At 40.9% G+C, this 20,388-nt stretch overlaps 2 protein-coding genes across 3 annotated transcripts; both read right to left on the reverse strand.

The window, feature by feature from the left end:
• Positions 1 to 9,633: 9,633 nt before the first annotated feature.
• LOC102705197 (thioredoxin H4-1) lies at positions 9,634 to 12,600 on the reverse strand. 2 transcript variants are annotated; one of them, XM_006643734.3, is made up of 5 exons: positions 12,484 to 12,600; positions 11,634 to 11,696; positions 11,399 to 11,512; positions 10,174 to 10,296; positions 9,634 to 10,100 (listed from the first exon to the last, which is right to left on the reverse strand). In XM_006643734.3, the coding sequence occupies exons 2-5, from the start codon at positions 11,652 to 11,654 to the stop codon at positions 9,963 to 9,965; spliced, it is 396 nt and encodes a 131-aa protein (XP_006643797.1). In that variant the 5' UTR covers positions 11,655 to 11,696; positions 12,484 to 12,600; the 3' UTR covers positions 9,634 to 9,962. The 2 variants fall into 2 exon arrangements, with proteins under 2 accessions (XP_006643797.1, XP_015689829.1); XM_015834343.2 differs by lacking the exon at positions 12,484 to 12,600 and adding an exon at positions 11,896 to 11,989.
• A 969-nt stretch (positions 12,601 to 13,569) lies between these two features.
• LOC102705949 lies at positions 13,570 to 16,759 on the reverse strand. Its single transcript, XM_006643736.3, has 3 exons — positions 16,120 to 16,759; positions 14,868 to 15,140; positions 13,570 to 14,437 (listed from the first exon to the last, which is right to left on the reverse strand). Exons 1-3 carry the CDS (start codon positions 16,651 to 16,653, stop codon positions 14,105 to 14,107), a joined length of 1,140 nt encoding a protein of 379 aa, XP_006643799.2. The 5' UTR covers positions 16,654 to 16,759; the 3' UTR covers positions 13,570 to 14,104.
• Between the last annotated feature and the right edge of the window lie 3,629 nt (positions 16,760 to 20,388).

Consider the following 20,388-nt stretch of genomic DNA (forward strand, 5'->3'; position numbering starts at 1 on the left):
GATGAATTTCGACTGCTTATGGCTTCTTTAAATGAGGTGGGGTCATCTACCTAACCAATATCTTCACCCATGTAAATTTCATAATAATCAGGGATGGCAGATCTCATGTTCCGTTGTGATCGTCTTAATTCTTGATTTTCATTATTGACCACAGACGGTTCAGGATCAGGTTGTGGAATTTCTTCTTCATTATGTATCATAGGACTCTGTTGAGGCTCATTATTTTCATGGGTTTTGGTATTTTCCTCAGCAGTAGCCGTAGCGCCAACAGTGGGAACTACAGTTTGTGGTATATTATGAAAAATAGGGACATTATTCTCTTGGATTTCTGGAGGAGAAGAAACACTCACCCGAATTTCCTCAAGATTAATTTCCCTTTCCTGTAAACTCCCCGTTTCATAATTTTCCAAGAAGACAGCGTGTCTAGTTTCTACAAATTTAGTGACACGGTCTGGACAGTAAAATTGATATCCCTTAGAATGCAACGGGTAACCGATAAAATGGCAGCTCACAGTCTTGGGGTCTAATTTTTTTAATTGGGGGTTGAATAATTTAGCTTCTGCACGGCAGCCCCACACTTTCAAATAATTCAATGTCGGTTTTCTTCCGGTCCATAATTCATACGGAGTTTTCGGCACCGACTTGCTTGGAACTCTGTTTAGTATGTGTGCAGCCGTTTTTAATGCCTCAATCCATAATTTATTTGATAAGTTGGAGTGACTAAGCATGCTCCCATCTCCATGAGTGTGTGGTTGCGTCTTTCTGGCACTCCATTTTGTTGAGGCTCCCCCGACATGGAATATTGAGCAATAATCTCATGAATCTAAAGATATTGAGCAAATGGACCAGGACTTTGCCCAAATGGAGCATATTTCCCATAGTATTCACTACCACGATCCGATCTCACTATTTTAATTTTCGCGTTGTGCTGGTCTTCAACTTCTGTTTTGAATATTTTGAATTTTTCGAGAGATTCGGAACGATCGCTTATAGGGTAAATATATCCATAACGGGAGTAATCATCCGTAAATGTGATGAATGAATCAAAGCCATCTACAGATGTCACCGGGAACGGTCCACAAATATCAGTGTGAATTATTTCTAGTGGACTCGTGCTCCTAGTGGCTCCTTTCTTAATTGATTTAGCAAATTTTCCTTTAACGCAATCTATGCAATGATCAGCGTCAGAAAAATCTAAGGGGAGTAATAATTCTTCTTTAATGAGACGTTCAATTCTCCCCCTAGAAATGTGGCCTAAGCGACAGTGCCACAATTTTGATGAAGTCTCATTTTTATCATTGCAGGCATTAATGACATTCATCACAGTATGATCCAAAAAGAGCAAGTAGAGTTTGTCTCGCACAAAGGCAAGACCAATTACTTTATTTAGATGTTTAATGTAGCAGGCTCTCTTGGAAAAATAACAGTCACATCTAATTCTGCTAGGACTCTAACTGAAATAAGATTCCTTTTAAAAGAATGAGCAACTAACAAATCATTAAGTATTAATTTGTAGCTGTTGGGGAGTTTGAGCATGAAGGCTCTAACCTCTGCTCCATTAGCCACTGTTGGGATTTGCTTCCCTTTCTTAGCGTTTGGACGCCATTCAATCCCTGTAATGAATTAGTAACGTGCACAGTGACACTTGAATCAACCACAAAGAGTTATGGGAAGACTCAATAAATTGGGATTATTAACATTAGATATTTCATTAATCTCAATTATAATTTTCCTGGTCAATTAGTCCTTAAATCGAGGACAGTTCCTGTGCCAATAGCACACAAGGTGCTGTGAGGATTATTAAATTTTAGCCCAGCTGAAGCTTGAGGGCTTGGTTGAGCAGCCTTAATCCCTCCTTGTTTCTGAGAAGGGTGTGACTTGCCCTTTTTTCTTTGATCAAAATAATATATGTGTAAAAGGAATGCTTCTCCAAATCTAGTCACCGTTGGGCAGAAAGGATTTAGAAAATATTAAAATAAATCCTTAATTACATCACCGTTGGGCAGAAATAATCAAGGAAAAAAATAATCATATTTAAATTGACGTGAAACCATAAATAACGTTGGTCAATAAATAATTTCACATCATGAATTCTTTCTAGCAAACTTCCCGTTGGTTCCATTTGACTAGAAATGATTTTTTTTGAATGATCAAATATATTTTTATCAATTGTTCACTAATTTTAAATGGCCCAGGAAAGAATATAAAATAATGAATTCTTTCTAGCAAACTTCCTGTTGGTTCCATTTGACTAGAAATAATTTTCTAAATAATTAAATATGTGTTATTAATTTTTTAAAGTAATTTTAAATGGCACAAAAGGAATAAAAGAGTAATTTATGTAATTTTAAAGCAATAATCATGATAAATAAATTTAAAATTGGCCCAGGAAGGATAAAAGAATTTATGCAAAAAAGGCAATTAAATATATATTCTAATTTAAAGTTAAAGGTTTGCCCAAACAAGGTATAAATTGATTTCTGAAATAATTTAAACAAAATTAAATTAATTTTTTTCTTTTTTTGGCCCATCCAATTACCGGGCTGGCCTACAAGAGGTCGGCCCGTTAGGCAGCGTGCACGCGTAGGGGGCACCGGCCCATGCGGCCGAGTCGGCCCATGAGCGCCAACAGCCCAAATAGTGTGCGGATACCCTGTTTGAGCTCTGTATCCCGAAACCCGCCACGATCGTCCAGGATTTCGATCGTGCATAGATTGATAAACAGAACAGCTTCGATTACAATACCAATATATTTTTACATGAAATAACGCACAAAAGACAACTACAACAGCTTTTAGGGGCCAAACGGCCAAACCCACACAACAGGCTAACCTACAAGCAAAAGAACCAAACGCAAAACCCAACTAAACACCACAGACACGCCTGAGAGCAGGCCGACCTAAAAGAACTCCTCGCCACAAAAGAACTCTTCACCTTCTGGCGCTTCTTCGGCAAAGAACTGCTCCTCTGAACCACATTATATGCAAAGGGGTGAGTACTGACGTACCCAGCAAACCACAAACCAAGAATACAAGTAGAATACATGCAAGTAGTATAAGGATATAGGGTTCATCAAGATGGGTTGATAACAAGCCTATTATAAATAGTTTTTTTCCTATTTCGATAAGACAGTTTATTTGTAAACATTTATAAATTATCAAATTTAAAATGTAGCAATATTAATCACCAACATCCTCATCTTATTCCAATCCAAATTTTAATTATAAAATTTACTCATACCACAAGAAATAGGAATCACCCAATGACACATCTCCATTAACCGGGAGCACGGCTATTCGAATACGATAGGACTCTGTAGCGTCTGCCCAGCTTTACCCACACGATACCACGACCGGATCAAAGTCGAGATAACATAATCGTTCATTAGTCCCACTTACTATTAGTACCGCCTAGTGGGATATCGTCCGTCCTAGTAGTCGGGCACTCGCTTGGCCACAAGCAAGGCATAGTAGGGTCACTGCTTTCACGGGTGCCACTGTTGTGAGATCATGTCAACTTGGCCCACGGCCCCTTCCACATGTCCACTCCTATATGCTCCTAGAGACTCTATCTAACAGTCGTTCATATAGTGGGACCACGTACTAGGTTAAGTCCGATTACTCGGTCCTGTGGATGGGCGCAAACTATATCACTTTCCATGGCATAAGAGGGTTTTTATCCTTATATCCGGGGAAGCAATTAAATTAACACATCATATACATACAGTAATACATGTCATAATATCCACAACATCAACCTTCACCCGGAGTCATCTTCCATATCACTCAAGGCGAGTGATTTATATCAAAACAATATTTTATGCAGCCCGATAGCGTCATCAGGTGACGACGGGCAAAACAGATGTATATATGTTGAAGTTTGGTGGTATTATCCACTACAATACTAATCTGATGAAGTGCTCATCCTATACCTAGGTTATGAGGGAATATGGTACGGTGGTTTATGGTATCGGCAATAATGGTAAATTACAGGGTGATAACTAATGTAACATGATTATTTGAAAGTAAGAATACGCCAAAATAACTTTGCAAGTAAATAATGCATAAAATAACTAAGTGGTTCTCTACTTAGGTTCTCAAGATGATCAAAGGATGGTTTCATGGCTTGCCTTGCACAACGTGGTCTTCTGAAGCTTCAACGTAGCCCTCAGAGTCCACGTCAGCTCCTGTGGGGTCGACGAAGGCTTCGGGTCGATCTATCGCACACACACGAAAAAAACAGACCAAATAAGCCTATAAACAAAATCTATAAATAAACGGAACAAACAAAATAAAGAAAAGGCAACTGGAGCTAAAATAGATAGATTAATGAATCAAAGGGTTTTAGAATGGCTTCAAATGAATTTTGGGAATATGGTTGTGATGTATATGGTAATTGGTGAGGGGTAAAGACAAAATAATTTAGAATCTTGAGGTTTAAAATGGAGGTGTACTGAATGGGAATCATAATGAGTTGATATATTCTAGTTTGAATTGATTTTATAGTGGTTTGGTTACTATTTGGAAGACTCAAGTGAAATGGTTGGGCTCAATCAAGAGAGAACAGTGCCTAGCCAGCACTGTTCATCTTCTTCCTTGGTTCATACGTACAGGCAGAGAAACAAAGAGGGGGCATTGCATATGGAGTTAGGGCTACGGTAGTGAAACGATGAGAACGCCATAAGAAAAACATGTCCCTAGGAATGACGAAAAGAATGGTGCTTATAGTTTTCAGAGAGGATGCCCATGATGGCTGAAACGCAAGTTCCAGATCTAGAGCTTCACTGACCTTGGGTATAAAAGTGGCAGCTCCGGTGATGGAATCGATTGGAACGAGGAAGCATCATGTGTTCTAGGTCAAGGGGGTTCCATTTTTGTAGTTTCTTGAAAGAGAAATGGTGCTGGCTGGACTGACCATAGTGGCAGCCATGGCAGCAAGTGAGAGCTCGAAGGCTGCTTGCCACGGTCACTGGGAGGAAGGTGAAACTTTAGAGGAGGTTTACCTATTGCTGGGAGATGCTGGGGGCGCGAGGAGGCTGCACGAGTTGGCAGGAGATGGCGAAGTATGTGACAACCCCAATGGTGGCGTGAAGAACTGGAGAGAGAAGAGCTCAAGAGCTTTCTTTCCTTCTTAGCAAAGGAGGAGGGCTGGTAAAAGAAGGAGAGGGAGGAGTTGGTGGCTTATCTAGGGCTTCTCTTCTCAGGGTGGCAGTAGCGAGAGAGAGGAGGCAGAGAGGAAGATTTGAGGGAGAGCAAAGGCGGTGGTGAGAGGATGGCGACGCCTGGCTCGGCTCTGAGTCCGTCGCCGGTTACTTCAGTGGCAAGGCGTGCGTCCAACGACGACGCGTGGTGACGGAGCTGCTGCGTGGCTACTGCCTTAGCAAGGCAGTGACGGCAGTGCCGCACGCCGGAAAGAACAAACGGAGAGAGAGACTGTGTGCTAGAGTTGGATAGATAGCTGACTGGATGGATTTGATTGGATGAATAAATAAGATAGTGATTCGAGCGAGATTGGATTCAGACTATTTTGAGTGGAAGTGATATGGTTAGAAATTTTGGTGGCGATGGTTTGATGTCGAATAATTGTGGAAGAAATTGAATTTGGTGGTAGATATTTGAGTAGACAGTGACAGACGAAAAGATAAAAGAAAAAGAGAGTTTAGAAGCTCCAACTCGATGAACGAAGAACGAAACTTTTTAAAATAATTTCGCAAAAAAAAATTTTCCTGAAAAAAAATCTAGTATGTTATAGACCTACCCTCCTTAAAGAGAATCTCGTCCCCGAGATTCCGCTCGAAGGAAGAATAGTCCTGGGAAATCTCGTTGCAATTCTGACTGTCTTTCCCATGTTGCTTCATCCTCTGTATGATTTTTCCATTGAACTCTGCAAAATTTGATTGTTCTGTTTCTTAACTTCCTCTCATCAACCTCTAAATTCCGTTCAGGCATTTCCTTATAAGACAAATCAGGTTGTAACTTCAAATCTTGCAAGAGTATTTGATCTGTTGGTTTTCTAAGACATTTTCTGAGTTGTGACACATGGAATACTGGATGTACACCTGTTAGTTCTTCTGGCAACTCCAGCATATATGCAACTTCTCCTCGTCTAGCCAGAATCTTATACGGACCAATATACCTTGGTGCCAATTTGCCTTTCACCTGAAATCTGTGTACTCCTTTCATCGGTGTCACTTTAAGATACACATGATCCCCAACCTTGAAACTTAAATCTCGTCTCCTATTATCAGCATAATTCTTCTGTCTACTCTGAGATGTCTTCAATCTCTCTCTAATAAGTCTAACATGTGCTTCAGCATCTCTTGCAATCTGTGGCCCTATAAGTTGTTTTTCACCAACTTCTGTCCAATTCAAAGGTGTTCTACACTTCCTTCCATACAGAGCCTCATACGGTGCTATGCCTATACTGGACTGATAGCTGTTGTTGTAAGTAAACTTGGCAAATGGCAAACAAATATTCCCAAGCTGGCCCATACACTAGTGCACAAGATCTGAGCATATCTTCTAGAATCTGATTAACTCTTTCTATTTGTCCTCCGGTTTGTGGATGATAGGCTGAACTAAAAGCTAATTGTGTTCCCATAGCTTGATGTAACTTCTCCCAGAACCTTGAGACAAACTGACTACCTCGGTCCGAAACTATTCTCAAAGGCACTCCATGCAAAACAACTATTCTTGTCATATACAACTCAGCCAACTTTACTCCATCATAGGTTTGCTTAATTGGAAGAAAATGAGCTACCTTTGTTAGTCGATCAACAATGACCCAAATAGCATCATAACCTAACTTGGTCTTCGGAAACTAGTGATGAAATCCATTCCTATTTCATCCTATTTCCATTCTGGTAGTGGTAACGGTTGCATTAACCCTGCTGGTCTCATATGATCTGCTTTCACTTTCTGGCACACATCACACAAATTGACATGCTCGGCTATCTCCATTCTCATGTTCTTCCACCAAAATGTATCTTTTAGATCATGATACATCTTCGTATTGCCGAGGTGGATAGAAAACAATGAATCATGTGCTTGTTGGAGTATCAAATCCTTGATCCCCTTCCTTTCCGGCACACACAGCCGTCCCTTGAATCTAAGAATTCCTTGCTCATCTTCTATAAATTCAGTAACAACTCCTTTCTGAATATCTTGTCGAATCTGTCCTAACTCCTTATCTTCTTTCTGTGCTTCTCGGATTTGATTTAGCAGTGTTGGCTTAACCCCCAAGGCTGCTAGCAAACCCGGTTCCACGAACTCCAATCTTAACTGTTTGACTTCTTTCTGTAACTCTGGAGGACACTCCTTGATCATTGCATTATTGCAATGTCCTTTTCTGCTCAAAGCATCAGCAACTACATTTGCCTTTCCGGGATGATATTGGATATCAACATCATAGTCCTTTATCAGCTCTAACCATCGGCGTTGCCATAAGTTCAGGTCCGGTTGAGTGAATATGTACTTTAAACTTTTGTGATCAGCGTAAAGCTCACACTTGTTACCCAAAAGATAATGTCTCCAAATCTTCAAGGCATGAATCACAGCTGCTAACTCAAGATCATGGGTTGGGTAATTCTCTTCATGTGGACGAAGTTGTCTCGATGCGTAGGCAACAACTCTACCATCTTGCATCAAAACACATCCAAACCCTTGTCGAGAGGCATCACAATACACCTGAAAATCCTTTCGGCTATCAGGTAAGACAAGTACTAGTGCTGTGGTTAGCTTGATCTTCAGTTCTTGAAAACTCTTCTCACATTTGTCTGACCACTCAAATGATTTATCCTTCTTAAACAACTGAGTTAGTGGTCTAGCTATCTTCGAGAAACCTTCAATAAAACGACGATAATATCCTGCCAAACCCAAGAAGCTTCTTATCTCTGCTACTGACTCAGGCTGTTTCCATTCTGACACGGCCCTAACCTTCTCGGGATCCACCTTAACACCTTCAGCTGAAATAATGTGACCCAAGAATGCAACTTCTTTCATCCAAAACTCACACTTTGAGAACTTGGCATACAACTTCTTCTCTCTTAACCTTTCCAATACCAACCTTAAATGTTCAGCATACTCTTCTTCATTCTTCGAGTAGATAAGAATGTCATCAACAAATACAACGACAAACTTATCAAGATAGTCCATTAAAGTATGATTCATCAAACTCATGAACACTGATGGGGCATTGGTAACTCCAAATGGCATAACAGTGAACTGATACAACCCATACCTGGTTGTAAATGCAGTCTTCAGTCTATCCTCCTTACGAACCTTCAACTGATCAAACCTTTCCAATACCAAAAAACGCGGCCCGTCGCCCACCGGCTGGGGGGAGGGCGAACGCGCTCGAAGGCGGTGGTGCCCAAGCCGGCCGTTTCCCGTCGGCGCGGAGGTCCGGCGACGGTGGCGGCGCACGCGCGGCGGAGCCGGTGCGGCCGGAGGAGGAGAGTGGAGGCGGCAGCGCGCGCGCATGGGCAGAAGCCCACACGGCGGCGGCGATGACCGTGCGCGCGCACGCGTGGGGCGAAGCCTGCACGGCGGCAACGGCGACCACGCGCACGCACGCACGGGACGAAGGCCGCACGGCGGCGGTGGCGGCGGTCTATTTCCCCCGGAGGCAGCAGCAGCAACGGTGGCGGCACCGTGCAGTGACCAAGGTCCACACGACGGTGACGACGATTACTACTTCCACTCCGGTAAATTCTTCGATTCAATACATTCAATCGAATCGAATTGATTTTAGTGAATGAATTTTGGGGTTTTTGATCTAGGGTTTAGTTGATTTCTCGGATTGGAATTCGAATCAATTACACTGTATGTTAAACAACCGGTGTCATAAATTCAAACCCTAATCCGATTGCAACAATCAATTAGGCCGAAAATTGATTAGATAGGACCAAGTACGAGTAGGAAAGCTCTGATACCACAATGTTAGATAATTCAATTCAATCATAAACAATAGATTACAAATTGAAATCCTAATCAATACAAGATCACCGATTAATTCAAATGCGGAAAACTAAATAAACCTGCAGATGAAGCCATCTGTTCCCTTCTTTTCTTTCCTTCAATTCCGTCTTCTTTCCTTCAACTTCGGCGAGATTAGATCGCTGATGATTCTCCGACCTTCGGGTCTCCAACGGCACTACCCTGGAATCGCCGCACGAAACCCTTCCAGCGCGTCTCTGATCGGGAGAGATTGATTTCGAATTTCTGGTTGCGAGAATAAACGACACGAGCGTCCCCGTAGACTTCTCTTCTTTTATATAGCACTGGTGGGCCTCGGAAGCTTTTCCTAATCCGATTCTGACCCGTAACCACCGATCGCAGTTATGGCCCATGAGGGTTACAAATTTTAGAGTTAGAGATAGATTACGAATAGGATTACGGTGGTTATATCCTTTTCTAAATATCGGCTAACCGATAAATCAACCAACAATGATGACACCTTCAGAATTCAGATACATTGCTCTGTGAATTTCGGTGTCAGGTTCAGAGGGAGTGTTTTACAGTGGGCTCGCATGCATTGCGAGCCCAGGTAGCTCACAAAAAGCCCATTAGATCTACAGGGCCCTGCTCTAGACATCATGGTGGCATTTCTCATGCACTTTGTCAAATAATGTCATGGTAGCAGCAATATTTCCAGCTGTTTTTATATCAATTCACACTCAGCATACACCAGTTCATGAATCACCAGGGTAAAATTTGGCAACAATAGTGCCAGAACAGCATGCCAAAGGTGTGTTTTTAAACAGAAACAGGATACTTTTACCCGGAGGATGTACAATCTGCACATAGCCAAAACTAGTCTGAACTCTGAGCAGTTCACATAGGCAGAACGGATATACAGCCTCTGATGATAAAAATCATGGAGTATTTGCCGTGACAATCTGAACTCTGAACTTCTGCTCTCCTGACAGGCTGACAACATTGCCTGTTCGTTACTGGCTTGCCTCAGGCGCCGTCGGCAAGCGCCACAATTTTCTTCTCGAGCTCAGGCCTGTTGGCGCCGACGAGCTTGTCCACCTGCTCCCCGTTCTTGAGGAAGAAGAAAGTCGGGGTCGCTCGGATGTCCCATGACGAGCTGAAGTCCTGCAGAAAATTGGTAGAGAACCAGATGAGACTGAGAAGGGACATATATAGAGTAAAAGAAACATTGGATTACCATTAGCTCGTCAACATCTATGGTCAAGAACATGAACTGGGGGTATGTCTGTGACATCTCAGCATAAACAGGTGCAATGACACGGCATGGTCCACACCAGGAAGCACTGAAATTTGCAATCACCTACAAATGGTCCACCAATTCTTTATTTATAGATCATAATCTTATGGGTGCACAAATATCACAGGTTCACATTTCATTATGAAAAAAGACATGCGGACACATATTTCTGTAGTAGATAACAAATACACCTGGGGTTACAATTGCGTGCAGCATTGAGTGTGTCCATTTAAGCAGAAATTTGAATACTCACAAATAAGACCTACAGACACTGCAGCTTAAAGGGAGGATGAAGTGTGCAGTTTCAAGTGTACAGATAAGCACAGATACCAATTTAGCACTAACCAGTTTGGTAAATTCATAAAAGGCAGGTCAATACTACTAAACATGTCAAACCATGTTATAGAAGACCAGGGATCTTCTTTTGGGGGGTAGGTTCAAGACTCAGAAAAAACTGGCAATATGGTACTTTCAGTGCAAACTATGTTACAGTGCATGCAAGGAAACAAAGCATGCATACCTACAGGAAGCGTTAGTTGTCAAATTTTCACTCTTTAGCAATGACAATGATTTCCCGTTTTACCACTTTCCAGTTATCAAATTTGAGCATCATGTATTTCAAAACACACTAATCTGATGCTAATCCCTGTTCATATCATATATCAAAGGACTTGTTTCCCTTTTTTTTTCAAATAAATAGCTATGCTGCCTTCCAAAAACCAGCATATTTTGATACACAATTTCAATTTGTCCTAGTGTCTGAGAATGTTATGCTATCTTCGTTCCAAAATAAGTTCACTTTTGTACATGAATCTGAACAGTGCTTATGCAATTTCATGTACAAAAGTGAACTCACGATGGAGGGAGTATTGTTCTCACAATGGGGTAGATACAACTATATGGGCAAACCAGTAAACAGACCCATGCACATGTGGTCGTAAATACTGTCAGAAGGAAAAGGCTGTGCATATACAAAACTCTTATAAAGCTTATGTGGATTGCTATGATTGAATTCAGATTTTCTCCACCAAATTAAATCAAATGGTTACGTTTTGTTTTTAAAAGTTTTTAGAACTTGTAGCATTGCTTCTGTCGGGAACTTTATGCAGTTATCCACAAGAGACAGATACTGTAGAAAACATATATACAACTACAAGTTACTTACCATTTTACCATCCTTGTTTGCCTCTGCAATCTTTTGGTCCCAATTCTCTTTGTTAGTGATCACATGCACATTGCCACCTTTGAAGTCAATCTTCTGTTCTTCATCACTGCGTTCCTGTCCGAGGAGATCAACATGAGAAACACTAAAAATTACTTGTGGATTCGATAGCAGTCACCACAAAATTACATAATACTCAAGCCAAATAACGGTTAACTGTGTTCACAAGAAGGCTAACCTTTCCCATACAGCACCCCATAGTAGTTGACTACAGTAAAGCAATAAACTTCTCTTGGGCAAACTGCAAACAATAATATTACAGCTTGTTTCAAACAATAAAAAGTGTTTCTACAGCTAAGACAGGAAACGAACGAATCTCATGTGGCAACATTAGGTAATAGCCAATAACAAAGGCTGTCGAAGAACAGGAAGAAGAGTGAATGTTCAGTCCACATATCACAACCTCCCGGTCAAAAGATAAACACCATAAGGTCTCTCACCTAAGCTCAGTTCAGATACCGCCTTCTTTTTTTTAAAAAAAAAAAGGTGTTCAGATACCATATTATCATCAACCCATGATCCAAATTCCCAGCATTTGCTAGACTTATACTGCACAAAGCATAGGACTAGACTCCTAAGTCCTAACCAACTGCTTGATGCATCAACCACACAAAGTGCTTTAGACTCAATCCTGGCTGGCTGGTAGCAGTAGTAGGACACCATTTAGGTCCAAGAATCAATCCCCTACAGCATCACAGCGACAGGAAACTTCCAACTCATAGACATCACCCCCCAATTCTTTTCTTTTCTCCCAGATACCACAGCAACTGACAAAATACGGCGCGTAAATCAATCTAATTAGTCTTCACAACAACGATTTCATCTAACCAAGAAATCTGGAGCACAGAAGGCAAAGAATTGAGAGAGCTGCGAGCAAAAAGCAAAAAGACCAAAAAAATAAATAAATAAAAAATGAACCATCCTGGCCATGAATCCAAGGCATGGCAAGAACCTCATCGAGCCAGCAGTAGCAGCACAGAAGCGGATTCAAATTCAATTAATCTGAAAGAAAAACTGGAGAGATTTACCTGGGACAGGACTGGTAGATTTGGCGCCAAACAAGACCTAAAGCCGCGAAGCTGGAGTGGCAAGAGTTTGGGGGAAGTTGCTGTTTAAGCCGTGAGCTTCCTGCTAGCAACTTAGCATCCCAACTGTTAGTATGTTACTAATAAATAAATTATTTTAGTACAGAAAAAAGAAATCAGTATTTTGACGTTACATACCTGCAAGTCCTCACATGGACGCATTAGGAGGCACTAATCGCCGTCTTCACTAGAGCCGTTTGGGACAGCTCCAGCTCTCAACTCCACTAGAGCTGAAGTTATGCCAAACGGTATAGTTTTTAATTTTTTTTAGTGGAGTTGGCGGAGTTGTTCCTAAAAAATGAACTGTAGAGGTGAAGCCTCTGCTCTACAGCTCCACTTCACGCTAAAAGACCTACTGTCTTTATTATTTTATTAGAATTACTTGAATTTGTCACTCATGCTACTATATATTATTAGTAAATATTTATATTGTGTGGTAACTAGCATATAGTATTTTATAATCATATAATTGTGTGGTTGAAGTTCAAAAGAAAAATAATTAGTATTTAATTACATAAAAAGAAATATAATTAAATTATGGTTTAATCATGACTACACATAATCCACAAGACTATTATTGCCAATCTATTTTGTATTATTTCTTTTAAGAGTTCTGGAGCAGACCAAGCTAGCCAATCTGTTTTGATCTACTCTCTAGCTCTCACCGGAGCAGCTTTCAGTGGAGTTAGAGTTAGATGTGAAGTTTAGCCCTACCAAACGGACCCTTAATCAATGCTGACGTGTACTGTACGAGACGTGCAAAAGCAAACACTTTGAGCTTGGAAAAGGAGGTTGAAAAACAAAGAGAAGGATAAAGGTGACGTGGACTGTTGTCCATTTCGTTGGGTGGTGCATGGTTGGTTCTTCCCAGTTCACTGCTTTGGTCGACTGGCTGTGCTGGCTATGCTTGGAAAGAAAAATTCCCAGTACGAATCAGTTTCTGGCAGTGCTTGAAAAATCCAGGGGTTCAAAGAATTTTATGCAAATTACCATGGAAAATTTCAGTTTCGGCGTTGGAATAGTAGACCTCGATTTCTCAAAAAGTTCCCAAAGAACAGTGGATCAACATGTACCATTTTGTGGATATTCAACAAGGAATCTTAGCATGGCACAGCCAAAGCAGACCAGCAACATGGCACAGGTGAACAAAGACACAAATGACAGCTGTCTAGCTGCATTACCTGATGGTATATATCCCTATAACCTATCAGACCAAAGGGCGGTAGCAAAAATTATGGCAGGACCATAATAGAGCCGCAACAGCCAGCAAACTGCAAACACATCGGTTCAAGGCATCGAGAGGCGCCGCCACAGATTGGCAGCAAAACTGCAAAAGGGCCCATGAAGCAACCAGTGAGTTACAGAGAGCTCCCAAGTAATCCGTCAAGGAGCAGCAAAAATATTATTACTTTCTTCACACGCTATGCCTGGTGAGGGCACATTGCCTCTCTCAAGTCTGAAACTCAGATGCAATTCTTGGTCGCTATCGAATCACTGATTGCTACTAGTGTGTGTTGCGAAAGAACAAAATGCACAACATGAAAAATTGTTGCAGTTCATTCTGTTAAGTGGTTTTCTCCGGGTTCTCAGCCTCTCGCCGCTTCCTTTCTTCATACTCCCCGCGTAACCTTTCCTCCTCACGCCTCAATGCTTCAGCTTCCTCTTCCTGTTGTCTTCGCTCAGCCTCCTCACGTTCCCTGCGTTCGTCCTCTGCATCCTCTCTTTCATCAAGATAATCAAACTCCTTCTCTGCAGCCATAGCTTTTACTATAGGATCTCGCAGCTCTGATATCAAGCCCCCACCCACCTTGTACTCCTTCTCGTCACCGACAAGGAATAGCCGCTGATCAGGTCCTGATGCCATTGGTATGTCGACAGCAAGTAGCTTCATGTCATACTGCAAAGAAATTAGAATGTCAGAAGATTTTTTTTTTTTGGGGGGGGGGGTGTTATTGGTTTATGCCCCTATTGAGTGAATGGATAGGGCCATACATTGATACATGTACTGTGTCAATTCTAAAAACAGAGATGCCAGCAATCCACGATAAATAAAAACTATTTCCATTAAATTGGGAGAGACTCATATTTCTCTACTTATATCAACAAGGAAGAAGCACTGAAGCAGAGAAAAGGTAAGGTCCATCTTATTTTCCAACTTTTAATTCACTACTAAAAGGTCCAGCACATTGATTATACTGTGCATGCAGAGGTAAGATTATTCAGTCTAGAGGCACTGTAGTCCTCTTTCAAAACGAAGAAAACAAAAACGAGGTTTCAAAGTAGTTTTAGATTTTTTTTTAAATAAATGAGAAAAATAATTTAAATACCTGTCCCTTTTTCTTCTTGACTTCAACGCTTACAAGGCCCTTTCTTTCTGATCCTTTAATTGGGAAGATCAGAAAGCACCTTTTTCCACCAAGCCTAAATTTGAAGTCCTTGAGTTTAGGCCCCCCACCAGACATGACATATGCTCTGACATCAGTACCAGTTAAGGGTGCACCCATGACTTCAAGGATTGCAGCAGAGGTATTGAGCTTTGTCATTGCTATCCTATAAACCTTGTCAGGATTTATGGTTAATCTTGCACGTGTGTAAATGCCCTATAACAAAGATAGACAATATAATCATTTGCTCCCCCCAAAATATGAGGCGTCAACTGTCAAGCAAATTTTGCAGTCAAAATATTAGATCAATGAGGCCATTTTATAAGCATTTACAATCATAAGACAAGAGACAGACACAAAATTAGTCATCAAAAAGAGGCAACAAACTATGATTTCCACCATAAATTAGACTATCCATAGTTCCTAGCTAACAAATATCTACAGTTCATTTCAACTTCTCTGCCAATCCATATTCATTAATATAAGGACCCCAAAAACAAAAACATAAAGGCAAGAGGTAGTATCAAATGCACACTACCCAGCACATCTCTGCACTAATCAATTGATATCTTTTTTCACTAGAGTATCATCTTAAAAGGTAGACTCTATTGTCTTTGTACATGGCTAGGCCACTACCTTCATGACATCCTCTGTTAAAACTATTAGTCTATGACCAACAAATAGTGATCTAGTAGTTCTCAAGTGCCACGAGTTTTTAAGTACAGAATAAAAGTAATGGAGTAATTGTGACTCAGGTTTTAAGTCCATTCAGAATCAAAATAATGAAGTGCTAGTTCAGATAAAATGACACATTTCATAGTATGTTCAGACAAAATGTCAGTAGTTAAAATGATTGGAAAAATGTGTTGCTTCATATACCCATTAAGGTTAAGTGTTAATTCTCAGATGCAGTGTGTGTACATAGTGGTCTCGAGGTAAAAAAACACTTGCATCCCAAGCTATACCATCTATAGCTAGAATTTGAAGCCTAAAATGCATATAAATCCTACCATGAAAATAATCTTGTGGAATTCTTACACCATATCTACAATCTAGCGTACTAGTAGATTGTTAGTTTAGCTAAACCATATCTACATTCTATCATAGTAGATTGTTAGTTTAGCTAAACCATATCTACATTCTATCATAGTAGATTGTTAGTTCATAGCTAAAGCGAGAATAGCGTAGCACTCACGGCGAATGTCACCATGGCAGTGGCGAGAGCGAGGAAGCCGTACTTGGCCATGCCCTCGGAGAGCCCGACGAAGGTGCTGGCGATGCCAAACATGACCCTCCACAGCGCGATGCAGACGACGACGGCGCCGGCGCCGACGAGCAGCATGTAGTTGCGCCTCCAGAAGGCCTCCACCTGCAGCCCCACGGCCTCCCGGTACCGCGCCGCCGCGCTCCTGGCCGCCCCCAGCGGCCGCCCCAGCCCCAGCCCCTTCACCCCCTGCCCCAGCTTCGACCCGCCGCCCGTCGCGGCCGACCTGACCCCGCCCACCACCCGACGTTGCGGCGGGGCCCGCGGAGGCAGCGCGTGGCGGAGTAGCCTCGCGTCGGGGCGCGTGGCGGAGAAGAAGCGGGAGGAGGAGGAGGAGGAGGCAGTGGGGAAGTGGGAGGGGGAAGGTGCGTGGCGTGCGGCGGAAGGGAGGGGGAGGGGGAGGAGGAGGAGGCGGCGGTGGAGGGCGTGTAGAGCCCGCCGCGAGGAGGAGAGGGCGGCCGCCATGGGAGGGGGATCGAGATCGGCTTCGCGGCGGGGACGACGACGGCGGTTCGGGTTAGACTCACACTGGCCTCGAGAGTGGAGAGCGGCTTGGACGAGGGGACAAACCATTTTTTTTTCTTTTCCTTTTTCTTTCTTTCATTTTTTCTTTGATAGCTTTGAATTTATTTAGATAGATTAATTTTTTTTGCATATTTTTTAAAAAATATGTGTTTTAGATCAAAGTTACATAAAAACATAGGTATTGTGACTTATAACATATAGGTCATGTTCGGTAGAAGGGGTGGAATGTGTTAGTTATTCAATGTGAAAAAAGTAGTAATAGATTAGTATATGATTAATTAATCATTAATTATTAATTATTAAAAATATAAAAATAAATTAATATGATTTTTTAAAAACAACTTTTCTATAGATTTTTTTTAAAAAAAAACACCGTTTTAGCAGTTCGAAAAATGTACGCGTAAAAAATAAAGGGGGTTAGATAACTTAGACCCCGTCGAATGCGGCCATAACCACATTGTTTACAAGGGTTTGTAGAACTTATATTTATGTGTGTAAATTCTACGTATTTAAAATGACATTTTTCAAAACAGGAAGGGTCAAACCAATCATATTTATTAATAAATCAATAACTAAAAATTTTATAGGTACTTTATAAGATGGAAACTTTGCATCAGTGCATAATAAACATATATATGAGTTGGGTTTTGTAATACTTTAGAACTATAATACTTGATTTATGTGTCAAATATCATGTTGCACATATGTTTCAACAGTTTTGATCCTAAAACATGGGATTTTCTGAAAACTTACTCGTTTTTATTATATGGAAGACACGTGCACACTCATTTACACACGTATGAATAAGTCCTATAATACACACTTAAAGAAGAGATGGAGACCAATGACAAATCCATGACCTAATTTTTATTTTGGATACTGGTCTTTAATTTATGTGTGTGAAGGAAAAAAAAAAGAAACAGTTTGCACATAAAGCAAGGGGGAAATTTGAAATTTGAATCTTCTCCGACGAAATGTTGATATTGTGCTCTACTAACTACTAAGGATGGAAAAGTTACAACGTCGACTAACATCGTCAGCTGTACTTTTAGCATGTGTTAGGAACGTACTCCCTTGTTAAAAAAAACAATTTTTCGGTTTCTGTGTCCAACGTTTGACCATCCGTCGTATTTAAAATTTTTTTAGGAAATTAGACAAAAATTAGTCACACGTAAAATACTATTTGTGATTTATCATCTAATAAAAACAAAAATATCAATCGTAAAAAAGATTGAATAAGACGAAGAGTCAAAATTTATAGGTAAAAAGTGAATAATTGATTTATTTTGGGACGAAGGGAGTATTCATGAAGATATGAATAGTGTATGTGCGCCTGCATCTTCTCTTCTGTGGAAAAAGAAAAAGATCTTTAAATATTGGCGGATAAACGAAGACCTCAAAGACAGGAAATGCACAAAACACAGGCCACAGATTACCCAAAAGCCCAAATCTCCAAAGCCAAATTTGTCTGGCATTCCTTACAACAGTACTACTCTGCAAACACTGGATTTAATGGCGAATTTGGGGATGCATGTGGCCAGCTTGGTTGCCCATTCGTCCTGCTTGTTTCAGCTGTAGCTGTACAATCTGAGTTACTCGGTTTTGATTGTTGAAAGGCACTCAATTGATAGTACTTTCTGAAGAAGATGATGGCATTGTGCTATTGTTGGAAGGAGATCTGAGGCTAGATCACAGATGCAATGGCATTCGCATCAGATTCTTTCTTCTGTGTATCTAGTTTTTGTTTTCGGACAAAACCTTTGCAGCTTGGACAAAACCTTATGTGTAGCTAATTAAAGAAGATTGGTTAAATCGTGTGTCAATAAATTAACGGCGTCATCTATTAAAATACAAAATGAATACAGTCAATTGGACGCACAGCTATACTTCCCGTCGTTTTATTTGCTTCGAGATTCATGGGCATAGCATATATTTTAATATAGATTTGCTCCGGTCCAATAAAAAGTACCTCCAGGTACCAATATCTCGAGGTATCAAATCACTTTCTCACCATTAGATCTAGCTGATTAGGATGTGCGCTGTTACATCCAACGATCAGAAACGATTTGATACCGCGAGATACCGATAACTCGAGATACTTTTTGTTACTTTTTATTGGACCGTAAAATTGTTCATTTCAATAACACGTAACATTATATTCCTCAATTCGGTGGACATATATCATTATATTCCTCTTCTTTTTTCTATTTCTTTTCCCCGAAGAAATTGCAGCTTTCTTCAGAAGAGCTCTGCCTGTTCTTGCCATGTTGCAAAGGAAAGGTACACAGCTACAAGAGACGCATCAAATGGCATCCTCATTGAAGTTGTCACGTTATCGCTTGGTCCCGCTCGAACCAGAATTTGTTGGAGAAAACAGGGGAAGGAATTAATACGGAATATATCATTGATAAGTCACAACTGCAATGTGTGTGTTAAGCAGAGTTGGAAAAATGCTGGACAAGCTTGGCCGTGCGAGAGTCACTGTCACAAAGGTGTTTGGTTTGGTTTGGTTGTGCCTTTAATTCGATTAAATTTTGCTCAAAGATATAAATTTGCCACGTCTTTAGGAACAAGCCTGTGTGCTGTATTCTATCTACCGACAAATAACAATTTAATCTGTCTCTGCCTCACATGATCTCCAGTGCAAGAATTTTGGTTAATTATAGGGATCCCTTAATTATATATTGATTTGTTTATAAGATTATTAGTAACATGTTTGTGTATTAGGACGGACCTATAAGATCATGGATGAATTTGTATGAACCCGTGCAAGCATCCAACCCAGGAGAGCGTGTGGATCAAGCAATCCTAACCAATTGGTTTGCAAGAAACCGGTTTTTTATAGTGTTTTTTTAGAGTGAAGTACATTAGCGGTCCCTAAACTTGTATACATGTGTCATCAAGGTCACTGAACTCTTAAAATATATTTTTGGGTCCTCGAACTTGTCCGGGGATGTCATATAGGTCCAATCGAGTTCTGACCCGCTCCATTCGCTGACGTGGCATACCACGGTGGCGCCTACTAGAAGGAAGAGAAAAGAATAAGGAGAAGAGAGATACTGACATGTGGGACCCATATGGCCACACCAACATGTAGGCACCGCCGTGGCATGCCATGTCAGCGGATGGAGCGGGTCGGAGCCCGTTTAGACCTATATGACACCCCTGGACAATTTCGGGGACTCAAAAATGCATTTTGAGAGTTCAGTGACCTAGATGACACATGCACACAAGTTTAGAGACTGCTAGTGTATTTCACTCTTTTTTTTAAGAAAGGAGCGCTTTGCGTCACGAGAAAACGACGCGGGAGAGGAAAAAGGGGACTACCGTGCTTCGGAATAGCTCGGACATGTCAGGGTCCAAAATGACATATTTACGGACACAAAATAATATATCAATAAAAACATTATATATGTATTATCAGTAATCTAAAAATCAAAACTAGGTAATAAAAATCGGTGAAAAACTTTTAATATCAAATTCAAATTTAAAGACGAGAATTTAATTTTTTTCTTATAAGCATAACCGGTAACGAAAATATGTGGTGAATTACAAGATGTTAACGAGGTCTGAAATTTCTCTGCGTTTCTGTGATGGGATGTGGATGATAGCTCTGTCCATGTTGTATGGAGGAGAACTGATCACCTGAAGCAGGTCAGGTCGAGCTCCCACTTC

The sequence above is a fragment of the Oryza brachyantha genome, chromosome 1 (genome assembly GCF_000231095.2).
Source record: "Oryza brachyantha chromosome 1, ObraRS2, whole genome shotgun sequence".
NCBI classification, from domain to species: domain Eukaryota; kingdom Viridiplantae; phylum Streptophyta; class Magnoliopsida; order Poales; family Poaceae; genus Oryza; species Oryza brachyantha.

Coding starts and splice junctions, on each gene's coding strand:
- LOC102705197 (XM_006643734.3), bottom strand. CDS start 11,654: ATGGGGTGCTGTATGGGAAAG. Junction 11,513..11,633: donor TGGGGTGCTGTATGGGAAAG/GTTAGCCTTCTT, acceptor CTCCTCGGACAG/GAACGCAGTGATGAAGAACA. Junction 10,297..11,398: donor CAAACAAGGATGGTAAAATG/GTAAGTAACTTG, acceptor GACCATTTGTAG/GTGATTGCAAATTTCAGTGC.
- LOC102705949 (XM_006643736.3), bottom strand. CDS start 16,653: ATGGCGGCCGCCCTCTCCTCCTCGCGGCGGGCTCTACACGCCCTCCAC. Junction 15,141..16,119: donor CTGCCATGGTGACATTCGCC/GTGAGTGCTACG, acceptor TCTTTGTTATAG/GGCATTTACACACGTGCAAG. Junction 14,438..14,867: donor TCAAGAAGAAAAAGGGACAG/GTATTTAAATTA, acceptor ATTTCTTTGCAG/TATGACATGAAGCTACTTGC.